Here is a 22,077-nt window from a genome sequence, read left to right on the forward strand (position 1 = left end):
TTACCTGAATCTACACCAAATTTTAAAAGGCAATCAGGAAATAATATTAATTCTGGGTTTAATATCTTGTTGCCATAGTGCTTGGAGCAGCTCCTAGCTGAACAGACAGCTACTCCCAAAGTAGCCAAAATATCTACAAGACAGTTACTAGTTATTTATGGTGTTCTGGGCTCTCTTAATCCAGTAGAAGGCTGGAAAAAGACATTTAATTATGAACAGCGGAAGAGATTACAGAATAGCTTGCATAAATGTACATGCCGCAATGCTGATGAAATATATAATGATAATATTGTTTAAAAAGAGTTCTACTCAGGAAGCAAAACAAGTAATTTCCACAACTTCTACTTTTTTCACATTTTGCTGAGTATGACTCCCAGATTTCCTTTCCTGTTCAGAGCAGACAAGTGCAGGACATACACTACATATACAGCAAATTCTCATGGCATTCTGCACTTTGCATTAAAAGAACCCTCAAGAAACTGTAACAGGAGCTAAGAAGACCTACGGATATCGGCTCTTTCTTTCCTTATCTGACATATAACCATGACTGCCTGGGAAGTTGCTCCCCTCACTGGACCAGTCGCCTGTCTCCATTTGTTTGCAACCTCTCGTTCTGGTTTCTGGTCTCGACACTTTTCTCTTGACCGACACAGAAGGATTTTCCATCCCCTTTACCTGCCAAGTATTTTGCTGACACAGCCGTGGCTGACGCGGAGCTGCCGGGAGATGTCACACGGCCGGACCCCTTGGTGGGCGAGCTCCACGATCCTCTGACGAACAACATCTGGGAGAGGGCGGCCGTTCACAAAAACACCCCCCAGCTGATTCACGCCTCCATGTCCTGAAACACACAGGGGAGGGGGAGAAGGGCAGGAGAAGAGCTGTGTGAGAGTTTCAGACGTCTCAGGGCAGAACCTGCAGCCCCAGCGCTCCCCGGCGCTGGGAACCGCCTCCCCAGACCGGTCCGATTTCCCCAGGAGGAGCAGGGCCGTGACCTCACTGCCGCAATGACACTTTACCGGAGGGGAGGACCCTCCTGCCTGAAGGCAGATCGGGCCCCCTCTGGGAAAGCGGCCACAAGGAACCCCTCAGCCACGTCCGGCAGCCTCCTCCCGAAGCCGCGGTAGCGCAGCCACCAGCTCCAGGGCAGCCCCGCTGCTGTCCCGCCCAGCGGAGGCGAGCGGAAAATGAGGCTGGGGGATCACTCAGCCCACATACTGCCTCTGTCTAGGCACAGAAAGATACATGAAATGAAACACGTTGTGTTTTGTTTTGTTTTTCCCCAGATGCCTTGAATTAATCAAGTGGGGGAAGGGGAAAAGACAGAAAGGAAAACAGAGAGGAAGAAAGAAAGAAAGAAAGATGGAGAGGGAGAGAGGAAGAGAGAGAGAGAAAGAGAGAAAGAGAGAAAGAGAGAGAGAAAGAGAGAAAGAGAGAGAGAGAGAGAGAGAAAGGAAAGAAAGAAAGGAAAGAAAGAAAAAGAAAGAAAAAGAAAGAAAAAGAAAGAAAAAGAAAGAAAAAGAAAGAAAGAAAGAAAGAAAGAAAGAAAGAAAGAAAGAAAGAAAGAAAGAAAGAAAGAAAGAAAGAAAGAAAGAAAGAAAGAAAGAAAGAAAGAAAGAAAGAAAGAAAGAAAGAAAGAAAGAAAGAAAGAAAGAAAGAAAAAGAAAAAGAAAGAAGCATTCTACTCCTAGAATTTACAGCAGTCTTAGCAGATATTATGATCCCACAAATAAAACATGAACACTTGGGCAAGCCCAGTATGAGACTCCTTTTTGAGCAGACTTTCACTGTTCACCTTTAGCAAAGTGAATTAAATATCTGCGGGGATACCAGACCCGCTTGGAGGAATAGCAGACAAACTGCGTATACCCCATGAACACACATTAATCCCATGTACTAGAAGGTAATATAACTAACCCTTATGTTGCTATTCATTCAACTACTTTTATTACAGAGGGGTGGACAAGGTCAAAACAAGCCATAGAGATAGTACAGATGCCAATTCTGGAACAAAACTAATAAAGAAAATCTCTGTTTGAGCAGGGTTGAAAGTGTACTGAGTAAGCTGGCAAGCCAAATGCCTCAGTGTTATTTATATATATATATATATATATTCTATTTTATTTCAATCTGGTTATTTCGCTATTGATAAATTGCTGTCAAACTTTACAATCACCTCTTAGCATTGCAAGGACACATAATGAACCCCCGTGAAGTTCGTGATGTCAAATGCAGTGGCGAGCAGACAAGAGCCTGCTCTGCCTTCATCGGTGTGAGAGGCAGACTGCCAGCGGCCCAGCGGAGGCTTGGCGCTTCCCTCCCGTGCGCCGGAAGCAGACACCGGTGCTGGGACTCCTGCCTGGATGGGTGTCCTGCTGCCCGGGACACCGCCACTAGCTGTGACACACCTCGGTGGCGGAGGCAAACGGGACCTGCCCGGAGGACTGCGGGGAATGAGACCTCGGGCTCCTCAGGGCTCTAAGTGCGAGGAATCACACACAACGGGTTCAGTTTGAGCGGCAAGATCCGGTGGTGGTGGTCGGACAAGGGGAAAAGAAGGGAAGGGAGAAAGGGAGGGGAGAAAGGGGAGGAAGGAAGGGGGGGAGGGAAGGGGGGGAGGAAGGAAGGAAAGGAAGGAAAGGAAGGAAAGGAAGGAAAGGAAGGAAAGGAAGGAAAGGAAGGAAAGGAAGGAAAGGAAGGAAAGGAAGGAAAGGAAGGAAAGGAAGGAAGGAAGGAAGGAAGGACGGAAGGAAGGACGGAAGGAAGGACGGAAGGAAGGAAGGAAGGAAGGACGGAAGGAGGGAAGGAAGGAAGGAAGGAAGGAAGGAAGGAAGGAAGGAAGGAAGGAAGGAAGGAAGGAAGGAAGGAAGGAAAAGAGGCAAAAAGAAAAGGAAAGAACAGGAAGAAAAGGGTAGAGAAAGCATCATTAACACAAGCCTTCCTCAGGGAAGGGGCCGACTCTACCCCCGGAGCCCGTCCCCAGTCCCCGGAGACCGGCAGGAACCGGGCCTGCTCAGACTGGGAGCATCGACCCTCCAGGCGCCGGAAACAAAGGCTGGGGCCACCACCGTCCCTTCCTCCAAACCTGCCACAGCCCCGGGCAGCGGCACAGGCGCCGAGCTCGGTTATTGCCCACCGGAGCCTTTCTGCCGGGGTCGCGCTCCCGGGCGGCTGCGGACCGGGGGCCCCGTCGGGCCGGGGGCTGCTGGAGAAGGGGAAGAATTGAGCTCCGTGCGCAGCTCGGTGCGGGGATGAGGCAGCCGCCCCACACCGGGCCCCTGTCCTCAGCCCGGGTCCTCCGCAGGGAGCACGGACGGGTAGAGACTCGGGGGCTATTTCAGGATTAGGGAGCACCGATGAGGGTTCCGCGGGCCTAACCTAGAGCCACGGTGCAGCCGAGGCCGGAGGGGAGCGAGTGGAGGCGAAGGGAGGCTGTCCTGGGGAGCCGCCGACGCGGGTCGGGGCCGCTCCGACTATGCCCAGCCCTCCTCGTCCACCTCGCGGCCCCGGACGGCAGCGGCCACCGGCTCTGCCCACGCGGGACGAGGAAGCAGCGGGGACCATGCCGGCGCCAGAAAGGACCGAAATCTCGCTCGGGACCGCCCCGGCCCCAGCCACCGTTCCCCGTGGCCGTGCTTCCACCCCGCTCCTCCCGCTGGCCCCGGCTCCTCGTCCTCCTCCGCCTTTTCGCACGAGGCTCCCGACCCCACGTCCACCCTCACGCCCCCGAGAAGCCGTAGGTCCGGAGATCGCTTGGCAGCAAATGGCCCCGGAGGCTTCCCGGCCGCGGTCCCGGAGAAAAGGGAACGACGTTTTGGTTTTATTCCTTCTGTTTGCCCCGACATTCCTGAGGACGACATCGATTTTTCACAGCCCCGAATGACGGCAGAGGCGCCGCTGAAAACCTGCCACGGCTGCTCCCGCCTGGGTGTCCGGCTCCACGCTGGAGCCCATACTCTGTGCGCTGCGTGTCCGCTCGCCACGCCGGGGCTCCGGCGGCGGGGATTCCGCTCCCACCCACCCCCCCCACCCCGCCCCCGCACCGCACGCAGTGGGCTTTCCGACCTTAAAGTTCGCCTTTGAAAAAAAGTGATTTGGTTCAATGCCGGGAGAGAAAAAACCGCGGGGGTCGAACGCTGCATTGCCGCGTGAGGTGAAGTCCGCTTTCACAGGGCGGCAGAGCCCGTCACCGGCCGCCGTCCCGGCTCTGGACAACTCCAGAAATCGAGCGGCGGGAAGAGGGATGGGAAATGGGCCGATGAACGGGAAGAGCGGAAAGGACAAGGGAGAGAAGGAGGGAATCTCCAGTTCCGGAGCTCGGTGGTTTATTTTGCAAACAAATTTCTTTGAGCCGAAAGGCAGCGGTGCACCGGGAAATGAGATTAGTTCTACCTTAAATTCCCTCTCAATCTCTCGCCGTAATGCAGCGTTTAACTCACCGTGAGAGAAGATGTCATTTCACATAACACTGTGCTAATGGATAAGTCTTCCCCGACCTCTCAAGCACAACAAATCTCGGGCGAACCCATCGCGCACGACCTGTTAACTTCACCGGCTGCCCGCTCCGCCGCCCCACGCCACGATCGTGACGCCATTCTTCGGGGTTTAAAAAGACAGAAATTTTCCCTTCAGCCCAGCTCATCGCCTTTTGCCTTAGTTCAATTTGTCTGGGGTTTTGGGAGGCTTCTATTTGTTTGTTTGTTTGTTTAAGGGGGTTTAGTTTTTTGTCTTTTGGTATTTTGGGGTTTTTTTTGCTTTATTTCCAATTAACGAATTTCAAAATGTTGAGAAAGAGAAAGAATATCGTGCAGCAAACTTTTCAGTTTGTCAGAAATACCTGGCGGCTTTTTTCACGGATATTTGATTTAGGGAGAAAGATAAACATATGCACATATATGTAACATCTGTGTAACATCCATGTGCACATTCATCCATGTGCACAAGAGCCCGTCCATATATACTGATGGCTGTACATACGTCTAGTGTTTATATATCCATCTGTACACACACGCAGTGATATCGGCCCTTTCTCTATGGGAAAACAGCCCTCGGACCAGGTCGCTCCCGCGCCACCCCTCCGCCGGCCGTCCTCCGTCACACCGATCTTGGCGGGGGGAAGAGAACGTCGGCGGGCAACCCGATATGGCCAGCGGAGGGAGACGATCGCGCGGAGCCCGTCGCGCCCGCTCAGACAAGTTGAAGGACAGCCACTTACTGTGCATCGCTGCGAACGGGTCGTGCTTACAGTGTATTTCCATCGGAGCGGTCCGGGGGCGGGCGACCTCGCCGAGCTGATCTCGATTCGCCGGCGGCGATCGGGTTTCGGGCTGGGGGAGGGAGCCCGCGAAAAAAGACGGAGACCGACCAGAACCAAACAAACAAATAAAAACCCCAAACAAACATATAAAAACAAAACAAAAAACCGAAAACAGCAACCGAAAAAACCTAAACCAAACCAAACAAACAAACAAAAACCAAAACCAAAAAGAAAAAGAAAAAAAGAAAAAAATTAAAATAACCAAAAAAGGGTGAAAAATAAAATGGAACAAAACCCCTCAAAAAGCGAAGAGTCCTGCCTCGAAAGGGGTTGCGGTATCCAAGAGCGCTGGCCGAATGCGGTTCCCGCGCCGCTCGCAGCCTCCAGAGGCTCCGTCGGGGGGCCGCGGAGCGGCCGCCCCGGGCTAAGCCACTGGTCCAGCCGCTTCCCGGGCGGCTGCCGATGCGCAGCACCCACCACCGGGCTTCGGGGCGGTACTGGGCGCGGAGAGGGGCGAGCGCCTCTGTCCGGCGGACCGGAGCCCGGCGCTGCCCGCCCGACGGCTCTTTGTGCTGGCGGTGCCGGCGGCTGCGCGGCGGCGGCGGCCGAGGCGGGCGGCGGCGGGGGCGGGCCCCCCGCCCGCGGGGCCCGGTCCGGGGGGGGCGGCGCGCCCCGCCTGTGCCGCCCCCCGCTGCGCCGCTCGCAGCAACTCGCGGCGCCGGGCGGGGCAGCGGCGGTGGGCGAGGGGAGCGGCGGGGGAAGGTGTGCGAGAGGGCGGGGAGCGGGATGGGGGCCGGGCTCGCCGCGGCCCCGCGGGCCCGGGCCGCCCCGCCAGCGGCCGCCGCCCGACCGGGGGCGCCGGCGCGGAGCGACCATCGCTGCCCGCCCGCCCGCCCGCCCGTCCGCCGGGGCCGGGGCCGGGGCCGGGGCCGGGGCCGGGGCCGGGGCCGGGGCCGGGGCGCCCCCTCCCCTCTCTCCCTCCCTCCCCTCCGCCCGCCGTCGGCCGCCGGGGCGGCGGCGCCTGGCTGGCTCGGGCGGTGCGCCCGGCGCGCTGCCGGCCGGCGGCGGGCGGCGGGGGTTGTGGCGGGCGGCGGGGGCGGGGGGCGCGGGCGGCGGGGGGAGAGGGCGGGGGAAGGGGGGGAGGGGGGGGGGGTCCGTCGGGGCCGCCCCGGACCGGCCCCGCCCCGCAGCGCGCCCGGGCCTCGCAGCGCGCGCGGAGGGGGCGGCGGGCGGCGCTTCAGCACCGCGCGGGCGGACAGCGGTGGGGGCGGGGCCTGGCCGTCACTCAGAGCCGCGGCCAATCGCAAAGTTCAATTGCTGCCGTCCCGCATTGGCCGCCGGGCAGCTGCGCTGCCTATTGGCGGGCTGCGAGCCAATAAAGGGCGGGGGCGTGGCCACAGCCCCCCGCGGGTCCGTCCAGAGCGCAGCCACTCGTGACCGAGCCGTGGGTGGGTCCCCGCTGGGACCGGCGGCCCCCGGGGCCGCGGCCGGCGCACCCCCCGCGGCCCGTCCTGTGGGCCTGGGTCACCCGGTGGCCCCCGTTGCCGTTTGTCTCCCCGGTGCCTGGACGGCGCGTGTCGGGACCGTGGGTTCCCGGCGCCCCCGGGAACCCGGGCCGTGGGTGCGGGCGCGGCGGAGCGCGGGCCGAGGCTGCGGGTCAGGGACGTTCTCCGCCTGCTCGCGCTGCACGAGGCCGCGCCGGGGCTCGGCGGGCGCCGCGCCCGGAAGCGGCGGGTTTCTTCCAGTCAGGCCGCCGCGCCCGCGGGTCCTGCCCTGCGCCGGTGCTGTCCCGGCCGAGAGCCTTGACGGGTGAGGAGCCCTGGACAGTCTCCCTCGCCTCAAGGGTGGCCCTGGCGGCGTGGCAGAGCCCCGCTGAACCGACGGCCTCGGCCTCGGCCCCACCGCCCGGATGTCCTCCCACGGGGATCTTTTGTAGGGAGGAAAGTGCGGGAGAGTTTAACCCGCCGTCCAGGGGAGAGACCTTCCGGCCTCGCTGAACCCTTTAGGTCTCGGTGGCAACGGGGCTGTGGCCCGGCCCCCGCTTCGGCAGCGCGGGACCGGCGTCCGCTGGGGACGGCTGTGAGCGGGCCGAGTTTTCGTTGAAGTCGAAACTGCCGGGCGCGGCCGAGCCGCCACCGCGGAGTGGGCACGCAGTCCGGCCGAAGAACGGCGAGGGCTGATCCCTGCGCAGCCTCGTAGCCCAGCCGGGGTCCGTCTGGCGGGCCGCCCCTGCTGCCGCTCGGCATCTCGGCTCGGGGCAGCCGTCGGGGCTGGGGGGCAGGCTGGGCCCAGGGGTGCCGCGACGGCCTCCGGGGAGGGGACGAGCGGCCAGGCGAGGCTGGCTCATCCTGCCCTGCCTCCATTCCTGTCGTGACCCCCCTCCCCCGGTTCTCCTCCTTCTTCCTGCACACCCGGTACTGAGGTGAACACCCTTCGGCCCAACTCTCTACAGGGACAGAGGCGACAGAGGCTTTGGAGCGCCCTGCCCCGGGGCCCCCGGCCCTCCCTCGTCGTCCTGCCCAGCCGAGGCAGCGCTGTCGGTGCTGCTGCCCCTGCGGCCACCCCCGCTCCCGGCCGCCTCCGCCGCGCCATGAAATGCTTTATCGATTAAACGATTATTCAGGCGATTTAACTAATAAAAGGCTCCATCGATCGCTTCGGAATTGCATTCCGCTACCGAGCCATCAGGCCGCCTCCGCGCCCTCCACCTCCCGCGCTACCCGCAGGGACGCCGTGACGGAGCTCCCGCAGCCTCTCGCCAATGCCCGGTCCCTGCCCTCCTGCCCCAGCCGCGGGGCAAACGGACCTTCGGAGATCTCAGCAGCCCGCCGCGCCGCCCCGACGGCCTCGCGGGGAGTTGGTCCCACCCCGCGCGCTTCTGCCTCGCGTCCTCGCACATTTCGGCGCCCCCCTTGTCCGCGGAGCCACCGGGCTCTCCGCAGCCCCTGCCCGAGTCCCACCTGTGCGGCCGGTTCGGGATGTCGCGTAGGTTTTCTCCAGCTCCATTCCGGCTCTTCAGGATTTGGGGAAAGGGAAGCAAGAAAAAGTTTCCACGTCGTATTGCAACCTCTTCCTTTTCCCTCTTTTTTTCCCCCCTTTTCTTTTTATTGTTTTGTGTTCTTTTCTCTTTCTCTCCTTTTTTTTTTTTTAATTTCCGTTTTTCTTTTCCTTCTTTCTGTTTTTTCGTCTTTTCTTTTCTTCTCTTTTTTCTTCTTTATTTTCTTTTTTCCCCCCTTCTTTCTTTTCTTTTTTTTTCCTTCTTTATTTTCTCTCTTTTTTCCTTTTTTTCTTCTTTTTTTTTTTTTGTAAGGGGCTCTCTCAGGTTGGAATAATTCAACTCTTCCGCTCCCCGCCGAGCTTTTGCAGCTGATCACTGAGCTGAAACTAAACGTTTTAGGTGGAAAAAAGCCTCTGAAGGAACCGTGAAATGATTAAGAAACTAAAGAGCTCCTCGCCATGTGAGATCATGTCCTGTTCTCTAAAACATCACAAGATGTCCCCAGACGCAGCCAAAACCCAGGAAAACTCTGACATATTCTGTAGCAGGAATCAAAGTTTGCTCGCAGCCGGCCGCCCCCCGAGCGCTCCTCCGCCCCGGCAGCGGCGGCGGCACCTGCCCGCTCTGCCTCCGCTGCCCCAACCTGTCACCAACTTTTCAGTAGACCGACTTCCCCTTCCCGGGCCGGGGGTGACGCTGCCGCCCCCGGGGCCGCGCTCCCCGCCGGGCCGGGCCGCCGCAGGGGCGGGGCAGGGAGCCGTCTGCGGACGCCTGGGGGTGACGGAGAGACCCCCGCGCCCACATCGCTCCGGGCCTGCCCTCTCCTGCCCCGCGCCCCTTGACGAGGGACAGCCCCTGAACTGCGGCGGGGACCGGAGAACAGCGGCCCAGTGGAGGCACGGGGACCCGGAGCAGGATTTTCCCGGCCCGGGGGGGGCTTCACTCGGGCTTTCCCCCGTACCTCCCATTCACGTGGCGGATGCAGACCCACGGCCGCTGGTGGGGAGAGTTAAAGGGAAAAAAATTACGAGGCTTCGACCGCTCCTAGGTTTATCGGTTTATTTTTCAGCAGAACGACTGGGGTGGGGGGACGAGAAAAAACGGCCCTTCCCAAAGGCCAAAACAAATTTCAGCTCCAAGCCCGGCGGGCAGTCCCGCTTCTCGCTCCCATCAGCGCCTGCAGCCATACACCCGCGCACACTCATGGCCCGCAGCCCTTCTCCCACGGAGCCCGCCGAGACACGGAATCGATCCACTGGCGTGGTCGCAGGTGGGCTCTGCTCCGCTCCCCTGCCCCAGCTTTCCCCTCTGCCCTACGGCCACCGGCCTGCCGTGATATCGAGCAAGGGGCAGTGGGATTTGGGAATGGGGCGCACCGTCTCTGCCCGCCAGCGGAGCGGCCCCGGAGCCCCGCTCGGGGTGCTGCCGGGACTGGGGATGTGCCGGGCTTAGAGACGCGAGGCCGATGAAGGGGCTCTCTCCCCGCTGCCTCACCCGGAACAGCCTCGCCACCCCCAGCACGCCGGCCCCCGCTGAGAGCTGACATGGACACAAATCTGTTTCTAAACGCTATCATTTCTCTCCCGGCCATCCCGCCTTCAACGGAGCCGCATCCTAAGACCGGCGGCCTCGCGGGGTTCCGCGGCTGGGCCCGAGAGACCCTACGGGACCCCCGGCCGCCCGGCTCCGAAAACTGTGGCCTCCCTCTCTTTTGCTTCCCTTCCCACCAACCTTTCTTCGCTCTCATTTTCTTACACAGAAATAGCCTCGCCGGAGCTTTCCTCCAGCTTGCCCTGCAGCGCGACCTGCCGTGCCACCCGCCGCTCCACGGTAGGGGGTTCTTCCCTGGAGGAGGTGCCCCCACAGAAGCGGCGCAAATGCACGGCAGACCCCGAGCCCCTTCTCGTGCCTTCAGGTGCTCGCCTTGCCTCTCACGAGCGGCCTCGGCAATGCGAGCAGCCCAGGAGCTCCGACCTCGCGCAGGAAAAGGAACGAAAAACATTTTATTGTCCTAAAAACAGGCCGCGGGGCTCCCGCCTCCCCTTCTGCCGCCCGACACGGCCTGAGAGAGACCACAGGGAGACGGCGGCGGGGCCGCAGCGGGGCAGGCCAGGCACCACGCGTGTGCCAGCGCGGCCGTGACTGCAGAGACGTGCGAGCACCGACCCGCGTAGGCCCGCGGGCTGAGCAGCTCTGCAAGGTGCGGAGCTATGCGGGGTGGGGGAGAAGGAGCCGTCCCCAGCCACGGTGCTGCCTGCCGGGACCGCGCGGGCTACCCCCGATCCCGCTCGGCCATCCCCGCTGCCGCGCTAACGAAAACAACGCGGAGGCTCCGGCGGGGATCGGCCCTCCTAGCCCCTTGCCAACGGGGGAGGGCTGGGACCCGCTCTGCTGTCCGAGCGGTGACCTCCGGAGCGCGGGTGCGGGACCCCGCCGCGCCCTAGCACCGACCCTCGCGGTGCCGGGACCGGAGGTGGGATTTAAGGCCCGAGGCGAGAACCGGACGCCTAGAAGAAGCCGCTGCTGTCTCCACGAAGGGGCAGAGCCTCGGGAGCAGGCAGGGTTGGGCGCTGCCAGGATCCCCTAGGACGATCCCTGGAAAATGTCTCCGCTCTCGCCAAAGCAGCATCTGAGAGGGCAGAGTCGTGCCATGGCAGAAATCCCCGGGGAAGGGGTTCTCGGGGTCAGATCACTGCAACAGTGCAGCTACAGCTGAGGGGTCCCGACCTTGGCATGTCCCGGACCACACTTCGGAGTGATGCTGTGCTTTCTGCACATGGAAGAGTAAAACGACAACGAAGAGGAAAAAAAAACCGTGGCTCAGCAGAAATCTGGGTTTGGAGTTTTCCGAGGACAGTTATTGTTGCCTGCCCTCACTGAAGAGAGGAGATCAGGAACCCGGGCCAACCTTTTGTCCTTTTATATCTGATGCGTAACGTTAGGACATGAAGGGTTGTCCTCCCACCCTACAACGCTCACGCTCGTCCTGCAACACCCGAGACTGCGAGGGGCTTGGCCTAACACACCTGTCACCCAACACACCTGGAGTGGCCGGAGCAGAGCACCTCACTTCCCCAGGTACTGGCCTGCGCTGCTCCTAAAGCTGTCTCCTCTCCCTGTATTTGAGGGGATTGGAGTGGCACAGGTTACAGGGAGCGTCCAAAGACCTGCACCACCTTCACAGTTATTTGCATTTTCTCATATTTGTGTAAAACACATCAACACCAAACACAGGAAAGAGGAAGCGCTGCTACGAATTCTACCAATTCAATCCAGTTTGGCAGCATTAGGGGAAAAGAGGGAGGAGGGAAAATGCGGCAGAGGGTGTTACTGATTTGGAAATAGCCGGTGCTCCTCTGCAGCACTACAGTCTCGTTTTTCTCCAATGTCTGTCGTTTTAAATTCTAAGTAGAGAACATCTATCAGCGATCCTGGCCGTGTGTTCCCAGAGAAAAAGTCAGTTTTGAGATGGGGATGCTAATTAGACCAAAGCAATTTAAAAGGTGTTAGGCAGTGCTCTAAAAAGTTGAGAGCACTTAGGTAGTGTACTCTAATATCCTCAGTGATCTTTAGAGAGCTGTGCACAGAAAGCAATCAGAAAAAGAGGTTTGAAAGAGGAGCTGGTCCACACGGAGGAAGCGTGCTGTCCCCTCAGACAATGATTTTGCAGCTAGACATGAATGACAGGAGATGCTGACTGTCCTGTCAGCACTCTATCCCCCTGTCCTGTCTAGTCAGTACAGAGAGAAGCCAGAGCCAAGGTGGCACAGCTGACAAAAGCAGCAGGTTTTATTTTTGAAAGAATGAGAGGAGGGCAGGAAGTGCTGAGAGACTTCCCTTTTTCAGCCAGTATTCATAACTGTTTTTCTTTCCCCTCACCTACCAGTAACTTCTGTCTCAGATGTGCTGCCAGTTGCCAGGCGTCCTTGTCGGTGTATTCCCAGGGGCCTTTCTCTGGTGTATTCCGCAGAGAGAGTCACTGCCAGCACCATGACTGGGTGAAATGCTTTGCTAAGAGACCTGCACAGAGCTTTTCTATCTAGCACTCTGAGGGCTGCTTCCCTTGCTGGCTCTTAGGACTTTTTTTCTCCAGTACACAAGCATACTGTCTCGGGCCTGCCTGGTTTTGGGTATAAACCTGCACTGAAGTGGAAGGCTAACCTAGTTTATCACAGCAATGAACAGCCCAAACCTCTTTCATCAGCCTAGCGTGGAAGGTCTCAGGGCTGCAATGAACACCTCAGTCTCCTCTCTCATTCACTTTCACTGATCTCAAATGTGGTTACTTTGATAGTTTAAAAGACACTCTTTGAAGTCAACTTTGCAGAACCTTCTGCCTGGCCAAATGCTTGCATACACAGATGAAAATGAGCCAGGATCCAATGCAGGCCAAGTCTCACCAGGTGCTGGCTTCTACCTGTTCCCGAGAGGTCTGTGAGAAGCCCCAGCGTATCCTCTGAGAGTACTGCAGGGAGGTGGTAGAGCTAGGGCCTGGTCCCCCGGGAGCACAGCAGGATGCACGGGCCATCAGAGGGCCAAGCAGATCCGGCTTCCCCGGCCTCTGCGTAGCGGCCCCTCCTTCCAAGCTGGGGAAGAGCTTGACAGAACGCATCAGCAGCAGGAGAGCTGGAGCCCTGCGGCCCTTGGGGCACCCCAGCAACTCCCCGGGAGGAAATGTGCTTGCTCGGATGTAGTGGTAGCGGTGGGATGAGCGCTGCTTGTGCGCCCAGAATGAACAGCGGAGGGAAAAGGCGCCCTGGCATCTCTGGTGTGTCTGCGGATACAGGGCAGCCGGGCCAGGGGAAGCGGGGGAGAAGGGCCAAGCTGCTGATCGCTGTGCTAGTCGGAAGGTGCCGTGGAGCGCCTGGGGACTGCACAGGTCTGGGCAGAGCGCAGAGCAGGAATTGAATCTTCGCAGCTGTAGGTCGGGAGCCTCCTGAAAAAGCACCCTTGGAGTCCACCCTCTGCCACGTGCGCGCACTTCGGAGATGGCTCTGGGCGCCTCGCAACTGAGATGCCCGGCGGGGCAGATTGTCACCTCCTTTCTGCATCAGGCGCAGCAGAGATCCTGGCGATGGGCCGCTGTGCTCGGCGGAACAGCTTGCTTAGTTGTAAGCCTCGCGTTCCACAGTGTAAAAGCATCATCCCATGGACATTTTAAGAGGAGGTGCCCATTATGGCTAGGTTGCAAAGTAAACAAAGCAAGAATTAGTTGGGTTTGGGTTTTTCCATGGGGGCTGTAGCTGGAAATAGTCGACTTCACTACACAGTGCTTGCTTTTCCAGTGTCTTTGAGTAACTTAAGAACAAATATTTCACCTCAAGTTCATCTTGTGCTGTAACTTTTGTGTTTGCTGCTATTAAAACGTAGGAAAAGGTCAAATTGATTTCTTTTGAGAATTGTTGGGAGAAGAGTTAGATTGGAAGACACAAATTTAAATTACTGAATAGTCTGTTTCCAAAAATTGCCTGCTAAGAAGAAAATACAGTGTATTAAGTGAGTCCGTTGCTAGACATACAAGTCTAGCAGAAGAAAGCAAGCAGAAGACAGAAGACAGAAGACAGAAGAATCTAAGGCTTTCTCAGAGCTTAAAAGCAGACATATTCAGTGTATTAGCAGTTACCTTTCCTAGATTAGGTTTCCTGTTGTTAAACTGATATTCCTCTACTGATTGTAAAAAAGGATGATGGGTCACAGTCTCTAAATACATAATTAATTCTAATCAAAAAAATTGAGATGATCAGAAACTGGGTAGCATCAGAGTACAAAATGGTCCAGAATCTTTTCAGATCAAGTGTTTTAATGCCTACAGAAACACGGTACAATATTGTTCTGATTCTCCTTAGTTAACCAGAGGCTGATTGTTAAGTAAGCACGTCTCTTTGTTGACATGCTGCCACACACACAAATAGATGCCACTGTAAATCCTAGCTGCCAAAGGATTTTTTATCCTAATATATTTTGCTTCCAAAGAGTTTTCAAATTTCCATTTGAGAATTTACCACAAACCTCATATGAGCTACTTTAGATAGACGTTTTAACCATCACCTCTCAGTGGCTTAAAGAAAGGTTTCCATCCATGGTTTTAGGAAACATGCCTGTTGGTGCAAGGATGTGTAAACATGCATTTAATCATGCTAGTCAGCAGGCCCTTTGTGCATCGACTGCTAGATGTCCACAGCAGATATTCAAAGAGGTACATGAAAGAGGGATGAAAATATTTGTACATTTTCAACCCCCAGGCCACACTGCTACAGCCCTACTAGCCCTACAGCCTACAGGAAATTTCTCATTCACAACAGCCCTGGGTAGAAACCTCACTAGACACAGTCTGAGGAGGATTTGGGCTGCATCGGAGGTGGGGGGCGGGGGTTGTACACCCTGCGGTGCCAGATTAATTTCTAAAATAGGTGTTATGATAAGGGATTGAGGCAGCAATGACTTTTTAACAACATTTTGCTAGATTTTCATAATGTGGACCAGAAGCAACTGGGATGTTCATCTCACTACTGTGGACAAGCAAATGTCCCTTAGACAGGAGGCTGTCCTGTGTGATGTGTCCCTGAACTGTCCCATGAGCACAGATCCTGCTGGAAGGGGCATGTGGCTGAAAGGGACAGTATGGGATCCTGTGGCTGGGGACCAGGACCAGAAAGGCGGTGCAGGGATGCCTGGGAAGGGATGTGTGACATCAGCAACACATTGTTCAGAGCTGAGGCAGAGCAGCTCTCAGGGGCAGCCAGGGGATTTCCCACACAGCACCTGCAGCTGGGCTCACTCAGATGCCAGGAAGGAGCAAATGACAGGCAGGCATGCATAGAGGTCTCATATTCTGGTTCTGGTGCTCAGGCTTTCCATTAGCACACCATCCTCAGACGCAGCTAGAATGGTCCTAACAAAGGGGAAATGGCCAAATCATTACAGTGGGGCAGGCCTTGTGAATTACAGGCCCTGTGAATTACATCATTTGGGTGACTCCACAATGTCTGGCCACAGCATCACAGAATGAGCCAGGTTGGAAAAGACCTTTGAGATCATCGAGTCCAACCCAGCCCTAACAACCAGACCATGGCACTCAGTGCCACGTCCAGTCTTTTCATAAACCCCTCCAGGGATGGTGACTGCAGCACCACCCTGGGCAGCCCATCCCAGCGCCCAGTCCCTCTTTCAGTGAAGAATTTTTTCCTGATGTCCAGCCTGAGCTTCCCCTGGTGCAGCTCGAGGCTGTCTCCTCTCGTGCTGCCGGTGGCTGCCAGGACAAAGAGCCCGACCCCCAGCTGCCTACAGCCACCCTTCAGGGAGCTGAAAGAGAGTGATGAGGTCTGTGCTGAGCCTCCTTTTCTCCAGGGTAAACACCCCCAGCTCCCTCAGCCCTTCCTCACTTGTGCTCCAAGCCCCTCACCAGCCTTCCTGCCCTTCTCTGGACGTACCCCAACCCCCATGTCTTTCCTAAATGGAGGGGCCCAGAGCTGGACACAGCACCCACAGTACTGGTCAGTGCCAGCCTGGAAACCTCTTCCACAGCAACACCACCTCTGCCCAGCATCAGCATGTTTCTGGGGACTGTATCTTGTGTTTTGCATTCAGTCAGGGTACTCACAGTCTAGGCCAGACCCCTCCTCCTTGCTGGTCCTCTCCCACCCTTGAACTCTGCTGCTTGCGCTGCTTGCCCACCACTGCTCAGCAGGGCATTGCTCTGTTCACCAGGGTCAGAAAAATACCTGTTACCCAATGGGGGGGAAAAAAAAAAAAGAAAAAGAAAAATAATAAGAGGCACTTATTACTTGTACCTTATGAGTAATTTACTTTAACAGTTTGGAAAGTTTTCTTGCCTTTTCATGTCAAGAATTAACTGTCCCTTTTTGCTTCCGCAGGATTTCTCTCATCTGTTCCAAAGCTATTAACCTCTCATACATTTTCATGCAATGAAACAAAGCTCTTTCTTCCGCTGAAAATGCTTCTGGGTACAATTTCAATCCACTGGGCCTTGAAGAATGTCCAAAGTGGCAGCAACAGCAACCCAAATCCTGATGTGTCCTGGCATCTCTCATCTCTTCACCTTCGTTACTTGCAAAGCTGGGAGCTCCACCCCTCCCATGGAACATAAAGCAGTTGTTCCCCCACATCCCACATACAAGCATGGGAACAACGTGTGCATGGAATTCCACATGGAATTTTTCGGTGGAATTAGTCCTGCAAAGGGCCCGCAGGATGATGGTAGATGCAGGCTCTGCAGGGTGTGACTCACTCCTATTGGCTCCGCTACAGGCAGCAACAGGTCAGGGTGTTTTCAGTTCTTGCACTCCTTTGAGAATAATTACCACACAAGATTGTTGTTCTCCTCTCCTTAGGTATTTTTGGTGTAATTTCTCTTTCTTTATTTGCATTCACTCTGATTCTGCAGGGGTGGGGGCTGTGTTTGGAGCAGTTGACAAAGAGCTCTGCTCTTTCTCATCACACTGTAAATGGTCATTAGCTGGGGACTTTAAGAACAATGCAGAAATCTATTTCATTAACTCCAGATTCTGCTTACCTCCAATTATACAGCTCTATGAAAATTACCAAGTGTGAAATATAAAAATGTTGTCTTGTAATTGAAGCTCTTTTTTAGGCAAATTTTGAAATCAATAAGAAGAAAATTAAAAAGGAGTGGTTTGATAATGCTTACCCTGTTTGCTCAATATATAGCTATAACTACCATGAAAAGCCATTTGCTTCATGATATGTTCTGCAGGAAAGAATATTGAGCAGATCTGGAGAGGCACTTTAGACAAGGGTGTGATATAACAGGACAAGGGGGAATGGCTTCCCATTGCCAGAGAGCAGGGTTAGATGGGATATTGGGAAGGAATTTTTCCCTGGGAGGGTGGTGAGGCCTCGGCACAGGGTGCCCAGAGCAGCCTGGGCTGCCTCATCCCTCGAAGTTTTCAAGGCCAGGTTGGGGCAACCAGGTGTAATGGAAGGTGTCCCTGCCCACGGCAGGGTGTATAACTGGATGGTTCTTAAGATCACTCCCCACCAAAGAGTGCTGTATCATTGCCCACTCAGCTGCTCAGACTGGAAGATTCAATTTCCACCACCTCTCTTTCTCAGTCTCAGAGATTTGCTTGAACCGTGGCTCCAGGGATGAAACAGTGTCCGAAAAATGCCCAGGTATGCTCCTCTCCACATGGCTCATGGCAGCCTCATGGCATAAGAGAGACAGTGAAGATAAACTCTTGTATTTAGCATCACTAAAGCGGAACAAAACATTCTTTAGGGGAATTTCCTCACTGCTTTTACAACTCTGCTCTGATATTTACTTCGCTCATTAGTGCTGCTATTTTAGTTCTGTCTCTATTTCTTGCCCTGTGGGGTATGCATTATTTTGAGTATTGCGACCAGTTTGGGGGAAGTTTTTCAGAAGTTTTGCAGCAAGGCACAGGGGATGTCATTAAACACTTGTTTCCCAAAGGACAATGGCAGTTGCCCAGCTGGAAGACCCTTCTGGAAACTCCAAATGTGACAAAGATCTTGTTTTTTGATAGGGCTGCCTTTCTGTCTTTGCCTCCCTGCCTGTAGGAGTTTCCAAAGAAATCACACATAGAAACCGCAGTCCAAACTGCACCCACACCACAGGAGAGGTGGAACTTGTCACCTTGGCAAAGGAAGGTGTTCTGGTCTGGTCAGGAGGTCTGTGAGTCTGTGGGTGTGTGCACAGCAGCTTGGCATGGGTGATCAGTGGGTGCTTTCCCATCTCTCTGTATCACTGCCTGATCCAGCAGAGAGTTCAACGGGCAAGCTACCACAGTGGCACTCTTCAAAGGTGTGCCTCAGTGTATCTCGGCCTGAGAAGGGAACTCTGGTTGTACCAGATGGACAGTGAGGGAAATTACAAGGAGAATAATGGGTTCAGTCTGGAAAAATAGGCTCTAGCATGGAAGAGGGTGTTGGTGGGTATTTGGGGTGGAGGGAAACGGTGATGAGCAAGGTAAAGATCAGAAATCTTCCACTGCCGTTACTTCACCCTTTTGTCTCAGATTTTGACACACTTTTTGCTGAAAGCCCTGCCACCTTGGTTCCTGTGAGGCTCCTCAGGCTGCCAGCTCTCTTCAGAGAGAGCAACACATTTCACATGGGCAGGGCTGTAGAGGAAAATATTCAAGTGGCAGCTTCTGGATATGAAAAGCTCACAGTAAGTAAGGGGGCTCCACGTTAAAAGGAAAAACTGACTTTTGCTAACTACACTCACATCCTCTGCCTGGTGATTCGACAGCTCTGACTGATGAGGTTTCTTTCTACTGCCTTATCCACAGGAGTGACACTTAGGCATGGCAGGAGTTTTGACGACTGCCATGACTAGGGACTTCAGGAAGGAGCATAGGCATCCTAGAGGGCAGAGCGAGCCCAGCCTGTCTCTGCCTGTCCCCTGCATCAGTCAGCCCCAGACTGGCACTGCCTGAGTCAAGGTTAGGGGGGCAGACCCACCTTGTGCTTTATCATTGCCTCAACAGCAAGGACCTTAGGTGCTCCAGAGAGAGAGAATACAAGTGTGACAGCTTGTCCCCTCTTTCCTCCCAACCCTCCTCAAATCCACGCTGACTTACAAAGGTCCTTTGCAAGGAACAAGATGTCTCGGCCCCAGCCTGGCTTCCTGGCACTCTAGCAGCTGTGCAAGCTTTGCCAATAAAGACACCTCACAAACACAATCCTTCTCCTGCTCCTAATATTGTGGGCTGGTTTTGGGGTTTTTTTCCAAAAGAATACCACTAGCAGGCTTTCTCCACCTATCAAAGCATTCTCAAGAAGCAGTCATGGTGAGATGGCAGACCTGAAATGCATTTCCTTGTCCTGTACAGGTAAACCACCTGACTCTCATACTAATTAATTGTATGAACACAGTGAATCCTGCCTTGCAGCTGGATGAAATTCAATCTAACAACTTCATTTTCTCTGGTTCAAGACCAGCATTTTAAAATACAAAGTTCTGTGTATTTCAGTCTTTAATCCAACCTTGAGGATGGAGGCCTGAAATTTTGAAACCACACAGAAAAAAATATAAGGACTTTTCTACTTGCTATATTTGCTATCTGAATATTGCAAATAATTTTAAAAACAGAGTTGTACATGTATATCAGATATCATTTGAAGTAATGAGTGTATTTTTCTAATTTTCCCAATGCCAACCTAACAACCCATTTCCAATATCATGCATAATAATTAATTTGTTTTCTGTATAGTAATAAGATTAACAACTTCACATTTACATGGGGTACTGGGTTATGTTCAAATAAAATAAGTTCTAATGAGAAAAATTGGAAGTGGCAGCAAATCAATGTTCCACTCAGCAATCCAAGTTTATGTGTGTTTGTCTATCTTTCCTGCATGATTTTTGTCAAAGTTCCACTGTAAACAAGATAATTTCTTTCATGTTGGGTTAGCCTGGGTAAATATGTTTAATGAACAACAAATACATTGTAAACACTGAAATAAATCTAAATAACTCAGAAAACATCCTGGAAGCTATAGGGTGATTCAACAGACAGTATGCTAAATAGGAGGCTGCTCTTTGTGAACTCCCCATAGAGAGAAAGCTGACACCCCACATGGCATGATTTCAAAGTAATTCTTAAATGCTTTATTTTAAAAGATCTGCCCATACAACATGCATCTCTCAAAGTAGCTTTTTTTGTCAATCAAACTGGGAAATTTGCTTTCCTTTCAGTAAAAATTGAAACAGTAGCCGAATCCAGTGAATTCTAACTAAGCAGGACAAACACTAGGGAGATTTGTGTTTTTTTCTAGAAATGGATATTCATGGAAGAGCCAGTGTTCCACTACCCTGCAGTGCCTGTCTGAAACTAAACCTCCAGGATTTGTCCTAACAGCCTTTTTTCCAAGACTCCCACTTAAGCTCACATCCCTCAGACACTTCTGTAACACGGTGACAGACACGCTGCTGCAAAACACAGGCGTGAGTAATTTTCCCAGAGTATTTATGTACTGGCACTGCAGACACCCTCCAGCAGAGAAGGAGCCTCTGGTCTGTGCTGCCTTTCACAGCCAAGGACGCTGAGCTCTGCCTGCTGCGATGTGGGCCAGCAGCTGCTGTAAACTTCCTGCACAAATGAAGCCCCCTATGGCCAGGCGAAGCCCGGACCTCTTCCCAGGGCAAATGGGCCAAAGTGAGGCCAGCCTTTGTGCCAGAGCATCCCCAGCACAACTCTGAGGACAGTCCAGCCCAAACTGCCAGATGGAGAGCAGTGAAAACGAAGCAGCTATTAATAACTTATTTGTAGTTTCCGGCACACTTGTTTCCTTGCCTAATTATAGGTGACTCAAGGTTCACTGCCCAACTGTATGGCCAGCACTTCCCACAACACCTTCAGTTGCTGACACCTTCATGAGATTTTAAGAGTTTGGGCTGAAATTTTCCACATTGTGTATATGACACAGACTAAGGTTTACCTTTTGGGGTTTCTGTTTGCTTGTCAGTTTTAGGAAAAGCTTTGATTAGAACTAATCATTTCTTAATGATATAACAATCACAGAATCATAGAATATCCTAAGTTGGAAGGGACCGATAAGGCTCAGCAAAGTCCAACTCCTCACAATCACTGGTGGAATCCTAAGACAATGATTTTTCACAATAATGTTTCAGAACACTGCTTGGACCATTTTTGCCATGAGAACTTCACTTTTTTTGGCTCAGGGACTCCTCCAGGTGACATACCTACCTTTCCCCACAGAAAGCTGTACATGCTTGAGGACGCTGTGAAGTGCTGGTTCCTGTATGATGTGTGGACATTAGACCACTGGCTGTTCAAATCCTCAAATTCTCATACACTGAGCAGCATCTTATATTCCACCTCCTACCTCTCACCACCCCGGCTATGTGTTGGCTTCATAAGGCTGTCAGCCTGGACTGAACCCTTTAGCCTAGGCTTTGGCCTCCCAAGGAAGGAAGCAAGGCTCAGCAGCCAAGAGAATTTAGATCCTTCTCTAAACATGGGACTGTGATATTCTGAGCACATAGGGCAGCCTGTCTGCCCACTGACAAGAAACTAGTCTGTCTCTCCGCCACAGGAGCAACCTAAGAGGCTTTCAGAGACATTTCTTGTCTACAATGTGTGGGGAATTCAACTAAACCAATACCCTATTTGCTTCCTCCACCTTCTCCTAGACTCATAGAACTGTTTAGGTCGAAAAAGACCCTAAATAGCACCTAGCAGAGAAAACTCCTTCCCTCAACTTGCTCCAGCACTGCCATATGAAACCCTCTTGCTATGAAGTGTCCTGTGCTTTTCTGGACTACCCTGCTCCTATTGTGTGCAATAGCTAGACTGACTTGGCCACCTTGAAGAGATCAGCAATTTTGCTAATTCCATTGCTGAAATAAATAGCAGCCTAACTGGACGCTGAAGAGGATGTTGAGCTAGTTATCTACTACTTATGTTTGCAATGGAATTAGCTCAAAATGCAATGTTTAAAAATTGTTCCACATACATCATCACGATCATGACATTCCTGTGCTGGCAGATGTCTTTACCACCCTGTTTCTCAGCAGCTCAGGAGTGGTGGCAGCCCTGTGGCCCCAGTGCCTCCTGCCAGAGCAGCAGCCATCACGGGCTGGCTTCCCATTGCCTGGAGAAGGGCAGAGAGCTTTGCCTCCCCAGCGATGTGCTGCCCTGAGCCTGCTTTGCCTAGGCTTCATGTGTCCTTCCACAGGAGACACGCTGTTCTGCTCCTGCAGTGTCCCCAGGGATGTGCTTCTCCAGCTTCGATGACAGAAACCAACTACCCCAAGGCAGACACAAGCAGACACCGCACAGAGCAGCTCTCA

General features: G+C 54.0%; 1 protein-coding gene across 2 annotated transcripts in view; it reads right to left on the minus strand.

Annotated features, from left to right (window-relative positions):
• PAX5 (paired box 5) overlaps positions 1-8,460 on the minus strand; it is a 128,787-nt gene extending 120,327 nt beyond the window's left edge. The window contains exons 1-2 of one of the 2 annotated variants that reach the window (XM_005529469.3): positions 8,218-8,460; positions 676-841 (exon numbers count right to left, since the gene is read on the minus strand). In XM_005529469.3, coding sequence (XP_005529526.1) covers positions 676-841; positions 8,218-8,263 — 212 coding nt within the window. In that variant the 5' untranslated portion in view covers positions 8,264-8,460. Of the gene's footprint in view, positions 1-675; positions 842-5,215; positions 5,427-8,217 lie in introns of those variants that run through there. The other variant, XM_005529470.3, reaches the window with a different exon arrangement.
• Between the last annotated feature and the right edge of the window lie 13,617 nt (positions 8,461-22,077).

This window comes from Pseudopodoces humilis, chromosome 4 (assembly GCF_049639895.1).
Source record: "Pseudopodoces humilis isolate 2021_Gansu_Grassland_sample_001 chromosome 4, ASM4963989v1, whole genome shotgun sequence".
NCBI classification, from domain to species: domain Eukaryota; kingdom Metazoa; phylum Chordata; class Aves; order Passeriformes; family Paridae; genus Pseudopodoces; species Pseudopodoces humilis.